We start from the raw sequence: 16147 nt of genomic DNA on the forward strand, positions 1-16147 counted from the left end.
GTTAGATTCAACAATAAAATAAAATAAAACAAGTTTTACGTACATAATCAAACTAAACGCTCAACAGTAATTGACATATTATTCCTTTGATATTAGAGGTTTAACCTTTACAATCCACATTCGTTATATTAAAAAATACTTGTGTTCGAAGTTTCCATAACTACATTTAACCCTACAACACACGAGCATAGTTCAATAAATTTTGAGCTCGTTGAATTAATATAGACAAATAACTTAAATAATAATAATGTAAAACCTTTTCATTTACATCTTATTCTATGTATGCTTACGATAATATTAATCGATTTAAGCAATAAAAGTCTTTGGTTTTGACGTCAATCCACTTGGAATCATTGTCCCAAAAGGAATTTATAAAAGGAATTTACAATGTGGTTTCAAAGAGAAAGAATAGAGATGAGTTTTCACGAGCAGCACCCTCCTCCTGTTGGGGTTCCTCCTCCTCAAGGTATCCTCTAATTTATTCTTTTTCGAGTCTTTTTCTTAGTCCAAATACTTAATATCGTTTACGAGTGTTCATATGATTTGATCAACTCGAATCATCCAATTCAAACTATAAAAAGTTGGGTTACATTACTTTTATCTTTATTTTTTTTATTGTGAACTATAATCGAGTTGTTCGGACCATAAACCTGTTGAAGATTATTGGGAGTGAGGCCCACATTGGTTAATTTAGTGGAAGATCATGGGTTTTGAGGAATACTATCTCCATTAGAATGAGGCCTTTTGAGGAAGCACAAAGCAAAGCCACGAGAGCTTATGCTCAAAGTGGACAATATCATACCATTGTGGAGAGTCGTAATTCCTAACGAAACCTAATCATCTCAAAATTTTAGTGGGCAAATTTTAAATAAAATAAAATTTTAGTTCTTGTAACGGCCTACGTCCACCGCTAGCCGATATTGTTCTTTTTGGGCCTTCTCTCACGACTTTAAAACATGTCTGCTAGTGGAAGGTTTCCATACCCTTACAAAAGTGTTTCGTTCTCTTCTCCAACAAATGTGGAATATCAGACTTCTTATACTTAAATATATATATATATATATATATATATATATATATAAATAAATAAATAAAAGGTTGATATTACACAAAAGTAAGAACAAATAAAAATAGATATTAATTGGAGTAGAAATTAATGTTTAAATTGGATTTTTGTTTGGGACATGATGCATATATAAACCTATTTATCCACATGAAGGGTATCCTCCGGGAGCATATCCACCGCCATCCTGTCCTCCTCTACATGATAATCCAGGACAAGGACAACCCCAACCCAATTCTGCATATCCTGCACAAGAATACTCTTATGGCTATTCTTATCCTTCACAAGGATATCCCTATCCCCATCCCTACCAAGGTTACCCTCCACAAGGATACCCACCCCTACAATACCCTCACACAAACCCTCAAAATCAATGTACCTACGTCGTGGTTCAATCCCAACAACGGCAAGAACAACAAACCTATAGTTACTGGGAAAGCTGGTAAGTTTCGTTCTCCTTTTTATCTCATAGTCGAGAACTCGAAAATTATTGAACTATCCAACTCGATCCGAGCTATAGTTAGGTCACTAATGTAGTTGGATTGAGTTGAGTTTTAATAAGTCGAATCCCGATTTCAATTGAGCTTGTTTCTCGAGCTTTTGATTTCCGTGTAGTTTTAGTTACAATATCATTTTGGTTCCTATACTTTATTTCGACTCGAGCTTTTGGTTTAAATTGAAACTTTTGGCAGCTTGGCTCTCATTTGTTGTTGCTGCCTTTGGAATCTTGGGCTTGGATGTCTCTATTGATGAAGAGCTTGAATGGTATTCCATTGAATGAAAAATGGAAATAATTGTGTAATTAATTTTAATAATTTGTGTATTAAGACGGGTCATGATCGTGTCAAAATTGTTCTCCTGTAATAATGTCGCAAATATTAAGTGACGGAGTACGTTTAACTCAACTTTTAGAACATTCACAATTTCGAACGAAATCTAGACTTTCGACTAAGAGAAAAACTCAACGGTAAGTTACAAAACACAGTAGTAAAACTAGTGTGAAAGCTTACCAACGAAGAGAAAAACTGAACGATAAGTTGAATTATCGAGTGTTTATACGACCCTAGACTTTCGGCTAAGATCTCGAGATAATCTGATTTGAATAGATTTCAGTGGAGCTATCATTCTTGAAGTGTTTCTAGGACTAGTCTGTAAAACCCGCTCATTGAAAGTTTGAATCACGGTTGTAACTATTGACGTAGATTATATTTTTAAAAAACATACCAAAAAGCAAACGGTTCTTTAAAATAAATAAAAACATGTGCAAACATACTCAGGTCTAGATGGGATTCTCTGAAGTCTCCAACTTAGTTGTATCATAGACTCGATCACCCTACGTCAGGCTTATCTAGAAAGACGAACGTAAATAAATTTGATGAGTAAATTAGATTAATCAGTAAGTAGCTAAGTTGACTATCTTTCCGGTTAATTCTTTAGTTTTATTATCCCGTGGTTCCTACTTTCATTTACTAGGACCTTTTGTTCGTTAAAAGGTATTCCGACTAACTTCAAGCTTAGACTGTTGGCTCTATTTATTCTTAGACCCATCAACTTAAACTCTCGGACGACCTGTATCATATAATTTGACGATCAGGAATACTCATTGCTCCTAACTTAGCACACAGCGCGTTGCTCATGAATTTTACGGGGATCAGTAGACTAAACTTCATACAACCTATATTTCCATTTCGAATTTGAAGCAGGCACACATCTTAAGCAGACATTCGTCGATATCATAAATTAAATCGTCACTCACTCATATTTATTATATTAAGCTATCAACATGCTTACATATATATATAAAAAAAAAAGTTAAGAACTCATTTAAGAGTTTCAATACGCTACTTAGCTAACTCCTTTCTTCTCGTAATTTACTCTAAATAGGGTAATTTTATCACAATTTCTCCGACCTACATTTCACAATTTCTAAGGTCAATATAGTTTAATCTTGATAGAATAGGTCAAAAGGAGTCGAATGAGACAAACCGAAGTCAAATCTGAGGTCACACGTGCTCTCTAATCCTGTCCCACGCGCCTAAAGCTTTGCCCAATTGCACCCTCAATCGCAGCCACGCGCACATGCACCTCAACACCTATCATCTTTAGCCTCGTGCCCGACCTACAATATTCTAGATCTTTTCATTAATTATCTTTATGTCCCTACTCGATAATTTCATCCTATGGTTCAAATTTTTCCGTGATTCCTTCTACAATATATTGATTTCATTGCCACATCAAGTTATTTGAATTCAAAACTACAAATTTATGGGTTTCGTTCTAGCCCTCAAAATTGTAATACAAAAAAAATTTAAGATGCATATCAGTGGGAAGAACTCGTGTTCGCCTGTAGAGATAGTCTTTACTCTTAGAAGCAAAGAGTAAGTAACCGGACCATATTGTCAGGATACAAGTGTGAAATTCAAAATCCAAATCTTAAATATGGGTCGTTACAATTACAATAAGTTAAATACGTGAATGTGATATCTTCAATGATAAGTTGTAACGACCGAGGCCCACCACTAGCAGATATTGTCCTCTTTGGGTTTTCCCTTTCGGGCTTCTCCTCAAGGTTTTAAAACACAGGGAAAAGTTTCCACGCTTATAAAGGTAGTTTCATTCTCCTCCCCAACCAATGTGGGATAACACAATCCACCTCCCTCCGGGGCCAGCGTCCTCACTAGCACTTGTTCCTTTCTTCAATCGATGTGAGACCCCACCAAATCCTCCCCCCTTCGAGGCCTAGCATCCTTAATGGCACATCGCCTCGTGTCTACCCCTTTGGGGAACAACCTCCTCACTAGCACATAGTCCAATGTTTGGCTCTGATACCATTATAACTCTGAAAAGACAAGTTTTAAAGCTTTGAGAAGAAGCCCGAAAGGGAAAGCCTAAAGAGGACAATATCGGCTAGTGGTGGACTTACAAATGTTTGAAAATTATAATTAAAAAAGAAATGAAAATAAGGGTCAAAATTTTCAAAATAATATTATATTCCATAAATTTCGAATCCAATATTATTGCAAGTTTAAAGTTATATCATTGCAAGTCAATAATCTTGTCACTTTCTTCATTTTTTCCTTTGTTTTTTACTATATAATAATGATTAGAATAAAGTGTAAAGATCTTCACAAAATAAAATCAAACCAACTAAAATCAAGGGATTCATTTTATTTTTATAAATAAAATTATTATTTGGAAATAAAAATTTTAAACCTTAAAATTGAAAATTTACTTCATATATGTTGAAACTAAATTTCACTTCAAAATTTTCAAAAAATTTACCATTTTACCATATTTACTCCATTTCATAAATTGTGATGTCCCACGTTGGTTGGGAGGAGAACAAACCACCATTGATAAGAGTGTGGAAACTTTCCCCTAGCAGACAGACGCGTTTTAAAGCCTTGAGAAGAACCCTGAAAAGAAAAATCCAAAGAAGACAATATATGCTCATTTATAAGGGTGTGGAAACCTTTCCCTAGCAGACAGACGGATTTTAAAGTCTTGAGAAGAACCCCGAAAGGGAAAGCCCAGAGAAGACAATATTATCTACCCATTTAAGGGTGTGGAAACCCCAAAAGGGAAAGCCCAAAGAAGACAATATCTGCCCATTTATAAGGGTGTGGAAACCTTTCCCTAGCAGACAGACGGATTTTAAAGTCTTGAGAAGAACCCCGAAAGGGAAAGCCCAGAGAAGACAATATTATCTACCCATTTAAGGGTGTGGAAACCTCGAAAGGGAAAGCCCAAAGAAGATAATATTTGCTAGCGGTGGATCAAAAAAGACAATAACTGCCCATTTATAAGGGTCTGGAAACACAGACGCGTTTTAAAGTCTTGAAAAGAACCCTGAAACGGAAAGCCCAAAGAAGAACAAATTAAGAAAAAATTGATAGAGGTAAGAGATTAAATCAAAGAGAGAAATAATTTATAAGGTAATAAACGGTTTCCATCCATAGATATTGTCACTCAAGTAAACGAGGTATACATGAAGGACCCAACACGACATCTGAACGAAAATGATATTGAGAATAGGATGAATAAGAAAGACTTAAAAGATTTGAAAATTACTACTTATAACAACGAGGTGCACCTTCCCGTTCGATGACTTAATCATATGAACTTCATATTTAAAGATGTTTTACTTGAAACTATTAGGAATCACGACTCTCGACAATAGTATGATATTGTCCACTTTCAACATAAGCTCTCGTAACTTTACTTTAGGGTTTTCCTAAAAGATATCAGAACTATCAAGTGTCGAACCTAAATTTAATTCCGAGCTGATTTAAACTCAATTTGAAAAAGGTAAAAAAAAAAAAAAAAAAAAAAAAACATGATTTTCATAAAGCATCATAATCAAAATAATAATGCAGCCACGTGGTTTAGGTGTATATGAAGATGGGCTGAGCTGTAAAATCAACATCTAATCATGTGTGGTGCGCCCCACCGATTTTATTGTACGTTTCCTTTATTATTACCGTCAAAGTTAATCTAAATATTTCAATGCATCTGGACCCTTGATTTCTATGCCTAGGTCGCTGACGTGGCAGTATTGGTTTCTTTGATGACCGACATTCCTTTCATTATACAAATTTTCATTATTTCTAAAACTAAATAGATAATCAATTTAATTTAATTTTAAGTTTTTTAGTTTACTTTCCAATAAATCTAAATAATTATTCTAAAATAAGTAATTTTAATAAAATTATATAAATTATATTAAATGAGATATACTTAAATAAAACAATAATATGTATTAAAATTTAATCTAATTTTCATTTATTAATAAGTATATTATAAATAATATGCATTAAATTTTAGATATTTGGTCTAAAAAATAAATATACTCTCCCCACTTTCAACTTTATTTAAAAAATATTTATAAACTTTTAAAAGTTTCGATAATATTCTTATATTAAAAAAAAATAAAAAAAATTTAAAAATAAAAATTTTCAAAGATTTATGAATACTCTTGAATTTATTAATAAACTTTTAAAAGTAGTATAAAAAAATAATTTATGAAGTGTTGATAGACGAATTTTGTCTATATATTGACGATAAAAAAAAAATAATGATAGGAATATGACATTTAAAATTTTATGAGTATTTTTTAATACATAATATCACGATAATATTATTTATATTATAAAAAAATTAAAAGATATTAACGAACAATTATTTAAAGTGTTTTTTTTCTATTAATTTAGTTTAAAAAAGTTTAAGAATATAACGAAATTTGTTGTAAACTACTAACGCACCGTTTAAAAGTTTGAAGGAGGGAATATAAAAAATTCAAATTAAAAGGAAATAAAAAAGAAAATAAAAATCCGGACACGAAGTAATTCTTTATTCAAATAGTTTTCATAGTTATAGCTCTCTGGTTTCTCTGTTTGGCTACTAATAAAATCCATTCGATCGCGCAAGAAATCTCCGAGAGAAAGAAGCGGAAGAAAATGAGTTACTACAACCAGCCTCCGCCTCCCGTCGGCGTTCCTCCGCCGCAAGGTAACATCTAAACCAATGCTCTTACTTCTGATGCATTTTCTTGAATTCCTAAGGTTCAAATCGAACGGATCGTGTTGTATTTAAGTAAAAAACGATCTACTCTTTGTTTTCGTCTCGCTTTCGCGCTTCGATTTGACTGATTTCCGGCTTTGATTCTGTGAATGTCGATGATTTTAGGTTATCCGCCTGAAGGTTATCCGAAGGACGCTTATCCGCCTCCAGGACATCCGCCGCCGGCTGGTTATCCACAGGCAGGATATCCGCCTCCGGCTTATGGACCGGCGTACGGTCAACCTCCGCCTCAATATCAACAACAACGGCAAGAAGTTGGATTCCTCGAAGGCTGGTAAGTATTTGCTTCTATTTCGTTTTTAATCTTCCTTGATGCGATTTAAACTGCGTTTTTCGAATTGAAATTGAGGCGATGCGGCGGAGATTGTTAGTTTAGGAAATAGTGTTTGCGTTGGCTGTTAGTGTTAGTGGATTGATTGCTGTTTTGATGTTGAGGAATTTGGAAACCGTCGAGTCGTAAAAACTGACACAGGTTGGAAAGATATTGCTCACATGAACAGAGGCGCAGATTTCGTTGATTTGTCGAACCCTTTTTCGTTTCGGTGGAACAAAAAGTGCTATTCGTTTTCTTTCCTTTTTCAAACAAAAAATGCGTTCCAGAAGGGTCTTTTTGTCATTTTTTAAACTTTGAATTTGTTTTTTAATGTTTATTTAAACCTCAATTTTTTTGAAATAAAAATTTTAGACCAACTATATACAAAATTAAAATTAATTTCTGTCCATTTTTTCGGAGTACGTAGAACTAGATTCGAGCAATATTATAGTTAAACTTAGAGACTGTCCATTGTCTCCACTTCTTATTTTCATTCTCTTCCTGTAAATTTCTGAAGGAATTTGACAATAGAATGTTTTGGAAATTTGTGTGGATTGAGTTCTTGCAACAAAAGTTGCTATATATTGTGATGTCCCACATTGGTTGGGGAGGAGAACAAATCACCATTTATAAGGGTGCGGAAACCTTCCCCTACGTTAAAGCCTTGAGAGGAAGCCCAAATAGGATAATATCTGCTAGCGGTGAATCTTAGCCGTTACAAATGGTATCAGAGCCAAGTTCTGGACGATGTGCCAGCCTTCTCGCTGTTCCCCGAAGGGGGGTGGATTGTGATGTCCTACATTGGTTGGGGAGGAGAACAAACCACCGGTGTGAAAACCTTCCCCTAACAGACGCGTTTTAAAGATAAGTTTGAAATCTATTTCTATCCCTTCTCACGTTTATAGTTTAAATAAAGATTTGAACACGGAGCCGAACTTATTAAATCCGAACTTATTAAATGTAGCTCTTGGGTTGAATGATTTATTGAGATTCCATTTGATTGAGGTGATTCAAATGAAAAATTGGAATATGGAATATATAAGAGAAGTGTAGTTAGGAAGTAATTAAAAGTTTGTTTCTGAAATTGACAGTGTGGCTGCTCTTTGCTGTTGCTTCGTGTTGGATGCTTGCTTTTAAGGACATAAGCAGGAAGCTTTTTGTGAGTGAGTGAGTGATCATATGGTGTATGAAATGTTAATTTAATATCCAATGTCGCAATGGCTTTATCTCTATCTTTATATTCTTATTTATACCAACTCTACTTCTCTTCATATATCTTGAACCTTGCTCCTAAACTATATACATTTTCAGCATTTATTACCTTCATTTACCTCATTTTTCTTATTATTGTTTCTTTTGGCCTATGCTTTTCAGAGTTATGCCCTAAACTTAGCAATGTCAATAAAATTCTCAAATGTCCAACAATTGTTCTAGACCTCTAGAAAAAGAAGTCGAGCCTTGATTAAGGCCTGAACGGATATAAGGTTATACCCTAAGGCCTAAACGGATATAAGGTTATTATACCCTAATATTCCAATTAGGAGGAAAAAACACCGACGAAATTATAGAACAAAAAAAAAAAAAAAAAAACTATTGTCCTCAAAGGGAGAGGAAGCTTGTGGTGGGCTTAGTTTGGTGAATTCGACATAGAGCTCAAGCTTGGACCATAAGTGTTGTGGGTCAAACCAATGTTCCTTTCGTTGATTACATCTATCGTATTTCACATCTTATTATAGGCAAATAATTATAGAAAAGACACGAAAAACGTATTCTAATTAAAGTGGGTATATTGGATTCTTTGGTTTTTTGATTTTTTGATGACCCGTTTTTTTTTTTTTTTTTAAACATATTTTTAAAAGAACTCTCTAAATTAAAGTGGGTATAGTGGAAATAAATAATAATGGAATTGTGAAGGCAAATTAATATGAAGAAGCCTCATTGATTAATGAAATAATGTAGCATTAGCGTTGGAACTGACTTGCAGAGAGAATTAAAGACCCCTTTAAAGAAACAAACAGGAAAACAATAAAATGAAGCACTTTGTTGTGTTGTTTGTTCCAATTTCAAACTATGATTCAGCTGCAATTTCCAGTGAAGCACCTAATTTCATTGCCACTGCATTGCTCTTTTGGCGCTCAGTTTCAAGCTGGCTGTAATTGCCCTTCTCCTTGAACAGTTGAATGTGGTGGTGCTTGCAGTATAGCTTCCCCTCATGTGCTATGTAGTTTGATGGGCTTATTGTGCACCCTCCATGGCTGCACTTGAAGCAGCTCTTATGGTACGCCGTCCCGTTCACCGTTACCTTTTCAAGGGGATAAACCGTCTTCGTACACCCTGCACATTTGTCTCGGGTTCCAGCAAATAGGTTTGACTTCGCACTCGCTTTCTGTTCGATAATCCAATCCAACCCAACTCAATCCATCCGTAATAGTTACAAAGCATGTTGAAAAAGTAGATTACAAAACGAAGAAATTATACCTCGTTGTCGGTGGGTTTTTCTACCTTCACGATTTTCGGAGTTCCTGACAAAAAGGAAATTAAATTTTAGAACTCGAATATTCATTGAAAGTGGGTCACAATCACACTCTGCAATAGTGGGACAACAATTGTGCGGCACTTATTCTAACCAATTGAACAAGTGAGCCGTGAGCAACTCAACTTTATGGATAACCTTGCCATATGTTCGAGTCTCGAATCATGTTGGAAGAAAAAGTAGCAAGAAAATACATTTTAACGACTATAAACAAATAAAGAAATATTGCCTTCGAAGCTTTTGTCAAGGCTGCCAGTTCTCTTGAAGAGTTGATCATAGTGAGGCCTGCAGTACAACACTCCCTCGAACGAACAATAGTTGCTAAGCTGCAAAACCAACATGTTCAAAAGACGTCAAAATGAAATATGAAGATTTGAACCTCATGACTCTCACGAGAACGTGTAATTACCTTGAGAGTGCCCTTGCAATGGTAGCATCGGAAGCAAGCCTTATGGAAGACCCTATTATCGGCGGTAAGCTTATCGACAAGATAAACGGTCTTGTCACAAGCCATGCACTTCTGTGTGGTTCCTGAAAAGCTAGCCATGGCTTCCTTTAATGTACCTCACACGGGTTCCTTGCACCGTCCCCTTGAAACACAATCGATCGATCGACCGAACGAACAAAACCGACACGGAGACGGAGACCGGGAGAGTGGCTATGTGGCTATGCAAATGCCAATGTGAATGCCACTCTCTTGTTTTATTTTGTGTTGTGAGAATGTGTTGAAGGGATGTGTGTATAAATAATGAAAGAGATGAAGAGATGGAAGGTGGAGATTAGTGATTCAAACCTTAATTAACGATAAGCCAATGGATATTAAACTAATTTTTGGCTTAAATTAGGAGATAACAATACTAATTCAACGCTAACATACCCGTATTATTAGCCATAATCTCTCAAATCTGTTTCAAGAATATGAACCGTATTTTTAAGATTATTATGAATATTAAAAATATTGACTGTTCCGTATTATTTTAATTATTAATGTAACATGTATTATAGATAAATATGATTTTTTTTTTAACAACTTAAATATCTAACCCAACCTGATAATAAAGGTTCAGGTTAGGTTGAGTTGTAGATTCTATTTGGGTTGCTTGAGTTAACAACTTGAAATTTTGGGTTGGTCAATGCACACTCTCATTGTGTTGGATGATGCACCGACCTTCTCGGTCGGATCATGGCACTTCTCAGTCTTGCCTTCACGTTGCCAGAGGGTTATCCTTGTCTGTCTTGCATGTGAGGTCACAACCTATTTGATAGATTAGTTCATTTTAAAATATATAGAATATAAAATAAAAAATTAAGAGATAAGTATAAAAATTAATCTTTTTGATATTTAAAATTTATTTTAAATCTTTACAGCCAAAGAGGGCATTTGGTCTAGTGGTATGATTCTCGCTTTGGGTGCGAGAGGTCCCGAGTTCGATTCTCGGAATGCCCCAATTCATTGTTTTTTTCATTTGAGCTAATTTAGTCATATGGTTTAGTTACCATTAACAATTGCCAATTGATATTAGAAATATACAACTATAAAATGATATGCATGCAACGTATAATGGTAGAAAGGATTTGTACTCTTCGCGAGCAGTTATTATATTGCTCGCTCGCTGAGTTCCAATGAAACGGTAGGACACAAGAATCGTCAAGTTTCATCAACCATGAAGCTCTAATATTGAAAAACATTCAAGAATAGCACTCATTATCTTACCACGGTTCTTGCTTGATTCGGGATAAGTTTCTTCAAATTACTTTTATACCCTTTTAGGGAACAACTTTCTTAACACTTTTCTTGTCTTCACCTTAGTCTTGTTCTTGGTTCTTTCATTAGTTTGTGTTCTATTCCAAGTGATGCAGTCTGGAACTCACATCCAAAGCTTCTTACGTTTCAAGCGATATAATCTAAGTCATAAATATGATGTACCGTGGGAGGTGTAAGGGTTTCTTGAGTTTTTGAGTATGAGGACATCGATCTTTTATTCTTGCATGGTACCTAGCATTTATCTTGTCTCATAAATTATTAACATATTACCCTAACGTGCATGGTTGATACAAAATATCAGAGAGGTGATAATATGTTTCATAAAAATTGGATCTTAGTTAGTGTCATAAGGAGTATATCGCCTTTAACTTATCCGTAATTGGATTTAATTTGATTTACGCATGTTCATTTATTAAAATCTGGGCTTAGAAATATCATAAGGTAATTTAAGGACTTTTTGGTCATTTTACACATAAGTCTTGCTTTAGCCTCTAAACGTGCTCCAATTAATTTGAAACTTTACATAATCCTTGATCATCATGAAATAAGGTCTATTACAAAATTTCATGTTATTTAGACATCGTTAATGTCTTGAACCGAAGGTAACTGTCATAGGAGCATTTTGGTCATTTTTCTTTGTTTTTATTTTTTTTTGTTTTTATTTTTTGCTTAGCCACTTATTCTTATTCAATAGTCACCCAATATAAACTAATTTCAAATATACCCTTAACGTGTCAGATCAACTTTAAAATTTCATGGGAAGTGAAGTTCATTTAGTGGTTTATTTTAACGTTATTCGATTCCCGAGTAAAACGTACGATTCAGGCTCTTAGCTCATGATTCTTAGACTTTTTCTTTCATATTTCCTTAATTTCAATGCTTAACTTAAGGTTCCTACTTACAACCCAAGGATTCCTACCAGTATTTCTTAAGAGATGTCTAAGATTGTTACTTACTTCGTCGTTTGTGTTTGAGACCTCAGTTCTTGAGCTTTCGATACCTGAATCACTCCTAAATTTCTTTGACACGCTGTTAAGTGGGGATAGCATGGTGAGTGCTAGTCTTCTCATGATCCACGGGAGGTAGCTGGAGAATCCATCCCACAGGCCATGTAGAACCCCAAGGTCGAGGTCTCTACCCCCTCTACGTGCCAGCTCTGCAGACTACTCGCGTGATCATTACCTTCCCACAGGACGGATCCACCTTGCAGGGCAATCACTAACTACCTGCATGATCAATGACCTCCTATAGCACGTATTTACTGGGCAAGGTAATCCAAAAAACTATCAAGTTACACGTCCATAACCAACCTCACGCCTAGCTCAATGGTAACTGTGCAGGGGAATCACTATGTACCCGTATGATCAACGCCCTCATATAGATTTTAATCAATCATTTGAAAATGTCTATCTAAATCTTAAGATTCTATCATCGTTTTACTTACGTGAATGAAGTGAAACTATGAAACTAAAACTTACATTGTGTAATAACTTCAACTATTTTTTTCTGTTCTCTATGAACAGAATAGATAATTTTAGAATAATCAAACTTTGCATCTCTTTAAAGCTAAAAGGTAGGATTATAATACTTTCACATGGATTTCATCAATTATGATACAAAAAAATTGTCAACAGGTGGGCATTTGGTCTAGTGGTATGATTCTCGCTTCGGGTGCGAGAGGTCCTGAGTTCGATTCTCGGAATGCCCCTTCTCAATTTGTGCTAAAGGAGAATTCAAGTAAGATTATAAAAATTGAAAAATACAAATGGTATGGTCTAGTGGATTCTTGTTTTTTGTTTCATTACTTTAAAAAAATCTTATAAAAATATGTGGTCCCATGGTCTAGTGGTTAGGACATTGGACTTTGAATCCAGTAACCCGAGTTCAAATCTCGGTGGGACCTTTTCTTTTTGTGTTAGTTCTCAATGACATAAGGATATTGCTCCACTTTGATTGTTTCAAATCTCGGTGGACCTTTTTTTTTGTGTTAGTTCTCAATGACCGGTGGACCTTTTTTTTTGTGTTAGTTCTCAATGACATATAGGCTTGTTCTTGTCTCTAGAACTTAGGCGTTTAGGTTCTCAACTAGCGTTCTAAGTTCTTTTCATGATCTAGCCCAAGGACCTAGGCCTTGGGATATGAGGTCTTAACAATAGTTCTGATCTAAAGACCTTAGGACCTTAGGTCTAAGGTTTTGGGTTCTAAGTTCTAAAAATTTGGGTCTTGATCCGTGTTCTAATTTTTATTCTTGCCTTTAAGCTTAGACTTGTTTTAGGTTCTTTCTTTAGAGACATTCCCTTTATGATCTATGGTACGAGTCATGAGTGCGACAACCTGTGTCTCAGGCTTCATGTTTTCCAAGAGACACAATTTGTACTTACATCCAAGGGTTCTTGTGCTTGAAGCGACATAGTCTGAACCTGCATCCTTGGCTTCATGCATTCTCGATGATACAACCTTAAACTTAAACCCAAGGTGATATGATAAGGAATCACTACAAGGGGAGTAAGATTCAGATTACCTTGTTGATCGAATATCTCAAGGCAAGAACACTTGATTTAGATTCGAATCACTCCACAAGCAAGATCGATCATGTCTAGCTTGAATGATTCTTGTTGATCAAATATCTCAAACACTTGTTTGAGATTCGAATCACTCCACAAGCAAGATCGATCATGTCTAGCTTGAATGATTCTACATGCAACCTAAACTACATAGAATTGCAAAGAAACTTAGCCATTGGCTAAAGAAAAGTACAAATGCTTCTTTTACTATATTTTCCAAATCTACTTAAAAATACAACATACATGGCTTTATATATAGCCTCAAAATGAAACTACTAAAGGGATTCCAAGATTTGTAACATTCATACTTAATGGCCATAATTAACCATTATGTAATTGTAACCTAAAATAAATTAAAAGTCTTAAAATACAATAACTCTAAATTGTAACCCACCCAAAATTTATAACCATCAAATTCCTCTTCAATGTGGCATGAATTGCAACATCTTTTGATAATTTTGACAACATTTTCTTCACATCTTCATTGAAGCATATTGTATGATTGATGTCTCTTGGTTCATATCACAAGGCTTCTTACAACCAAAGTGGTATAGTCTGAAACCTGCATTCAAAACTTTTTATGTTATGAGCGGTGTAGTCTTAATAGCTACGACAAAGGCTTCATATGTTATGAGCGTTATGGTATGAATACCTACAACTAAGGCTTCATACCTTTTGAGCAGTGTAGCCTGAAACCTGCTTCCAAGGCTTTTTACGTTCAAAGTAATGCAGTCTACAAACCTACCTCCAAGATTTTTTATGTTCCAAAAGACATAGTATGAGTCATGAAGAGCTGTACCATAGGATATGTGGGGGTTTCTTGAGTTTTTGAAAATGAGGACCTTGATCCTTTATTCTTGAATGGTACCAAGCATTCTTCCTGTCTTAATGCATATAGGGTTTGTGTTGGTCTTTTCTCGATTCTTGTCCTTAGAACATTCTCTTAGTTTCATGGGTTCTTAGGTTCTTAATTCTCGAGGCTTAAGTAATAAAATATATTATTAAGCCCTACTCAAATCTCATAAATTATTAAAAAAATCACAGTAACTTGCATGGATCATAGTATCATGAGGTCATATCACGTTTCTTAAAAATTCTAGAAAAGCATTGGATCTTGATTATGGTTACTAGGATTATTTTCTTGAAGCCTTAACTTATGCCCCTAATTTGATTTTAGCTCTAAACTTGATCCAAATAACTTACAACCATGTATATATATCTTCATGTTCTCGTACATAAGCCTTTATTAAAGTCTCAAGTTATTTTCAGGTTATTTGGGCTTTGAAATATCTAAGGGTAACCTAAAGGCATTTTGGTAATTTTAACTGTACGTTTTAATTTATCCTCTAAACTTGTTCCAATAACTTTAAAACTTTACATAATCCTTGATGTTCATGAAACTAGGCCTATAATAGAATCTCGTGGTATTGTGGTCATTGAGCCAAAGATAACTGTCATAAGGGCATTTTGGTCATTTGCATCATTTCTTGGTTCGGACTTTTATACTTATCCAAAGACTACCAAATTGTATATATACCCTTAACATGTTACATTATGTTCAACATTAAAATTTTATGGGCAACATTGTTCATTTAGTTGGTTATTTTAACGTTACTTGATTCTCAAGAAAAATGCTGGTTCAGGACCTAACTTATGGTTCTTAGCGTACTTCTTTCATATTCCCTTAATCAATGCTTAACTTAAGGTTCATACTAAAAATAAAATGATTCTTAGGTTTATTTCTTATGGAAAGTTCTTGATTGCTCCTTACCTCATCAGTGGTGTTCGAGACCTCCGTTCTCGACCTTTTGATACTTGAATCACTTGAAATTTTCTTTGAAAAACTCCTTGGAGTGTTTAATTACTAGAATCATAATTTTTTTTTTTCGAAGAACCAACGAGAAAGAGCATAAAAATTTAGAAAAATTAAGGGAGGATCATATTTTAAGCTTGCATGGCCGGTGAAATTGAATCGCTCACGTCATCGTCTTCTTCCTTTGAAAGGAAGAAAGACACGATTGAACCGTTGTCCCCTCAATTTTTTTTTTTTTTAATGAAACTTAAATATGAAATTTTAAGGAAGGGCTAGGGACTAATTTCTTACCATTATGTGCAGTGCAGCTCGAGTTATAGCTTGTCCAAGTTGGGTAAAACGTTCTTCGGCAAGTAAACCCACTAGTTTTTCTTATTTATTGGAACAATTGAGGCCCTTTTAGACCACGATTTCTTCACGAAAGTTCATCCTTATACTTCCCTAAGATTAAGAATTCGTTTTGGAGGGACCGATCTATATATGTGGCCTTAATTTTAGATTTCTTCTCTTGCTCTG

General features: G+C 34.8%; 2 protein-coding genes and 3 non-coding genes across 5 annotated transcripts; 4 read left to right on the forward strand and 1 right to left on the reverse strand.

The window, feature by feature from the left end:
- The first annotated feature begins 6385 nt into the window (after positions 1 to 6385).
- Positions 6386 to 8276, forward strand: LOC111792596 (protein CYSTEINE-RICH TRANSMEMBRANE MODULE 13). The gene is made up of 3 exons (XM_023674107.2): positions 6386 to 6571; positions 6749 to 6917; positions 8048 to 8276. The coding sequence occupies exons 1-3, from the start codon at positions 6520 to 6522 to the stop codon at positions 8091 to 8093; spliced, it is 267 nt and encodes an 88-aa protein (XP_023529875.2). The 5' UTR covers positions 6386 to 6519; the 3' UTR covers positions 8094 to 8276.
- A 599-nt stretch (positions 8277 to 8875) lies between these two features.
- Positions 8876 to 10140, reverse strand: LOC111792594 (LIM domain-containing protein WLIM1-like). The gene is made up of 4 exons (XM_023674106.2): positions 9899 to 10140; positions 9719 to 9815; positions 9435 to 9478; positions 8876 to 9342 (listed from the first exon to the last, which is right to left on the reverse strand). Exons 1-4 carry the CDS (start codon positions 10034 to 10036, stop codon positions 9025 to 9027), a joined length of 597 nt encoding a protein of 198 aa, XP_023529874.1. The 5' UTR covers positions 10037 to 10140; the 3' UTR covers positions 8876 to 9024.
- Positions 10141 to 10864: 724 nt separating this feature from the next.
- TRNAP-UGG (transfer RNA proline (anticodon UGG)) lies at positions 10865 to 10936 on the forward strand. The gene has a single exon. It is a non-coding gene; the product is annotated as a tRNA-Pro (tRNA).
- A 1954-nt stretch (positions 10937 to 12890) lies between these two features.
- Positions 12891 to 12962, forward strand: TRNAP-CGG (transfer RNA proline (anticodon CGG)). Its single transcript has one exon. It is a non-coding gene; the product is annotated as a tRNA-Pro (tRNA).
- A 123-nt stretch (positions 12963 to 13085) lies between these two features.
- Positions 13086 to 13157, forward strand: TRNAQ-CUG (transfer RNA glutamine (anticodon CUG)). Its single transcript has one exon. It is a non-coding gene; the product is annotated as a tRNA-Gln (tRNA).
- Positions 13158 to 16147: the final 2990 nt, after the last annotated feature.

Source organism: Cucurbita pepo, chromosome 4 (genome assembly GCF_057944985.1).
Source record: "Cucurbita pepo subsp. pepo isolate OVF chromosome 4, ASM5794498v1, whole genome shotgun sequence".
Lineage (NCBI taxonomy): Eukaryota > Viridiplantae > Streptophyta > Magnoliopsida > Cucurbitales > Cucurbitaceae > Cucurbita > Cucurbita pepo.

Excerpts from the sequence above, each read along its gene's own strand:
- LOC111792596 (XM_023674107.2), top strand. The coding sequence starts at position 6,520 with ATGAGTTACTACAACCAGCCTCCGCCTCCCGTCGGCGTTCCTCCGCCG. Across the intron at positions 6,572-6,748 it reads CGGCGTTCCTCCGCCGCAAG|GTTATCCGCCTGAAGGTTAT; the intron begins GTAACATCTAAA and ends CGATGATTTTAG. Across the intron at positions 6,918-8,047 it reads GTTGGATTCCTCGAAGGCTG|TGTGGCTGCTCTTTGCTGTT; the intron begins GTAAGTATTTGC and ends TGAAATTGACAG.
- LOC111792594 (XM_023674106.2), bottom strand. The coding sequence starts at position 10,036 with ATGGCTAGCTTTTCAGGAACCACACAGAAGTGCATGGCTTGTGACAAG. Across the intron at positions 9,816-9,898 it reads ATTGCAAGGGCACTCTCAAG|CTTAGCAACTATTGTTCGTT; the intron begins GTAATTACACGT and ends TTGGTTTTGCAG. Across the intron at positions 9,479-9,718 it reads CCTTGACAAAAGCTTCGAAG|GAACTCCGAAAATCGTGAAG; the intron begins GCAATATTTCTT and ends CCTTTTTGTCAG.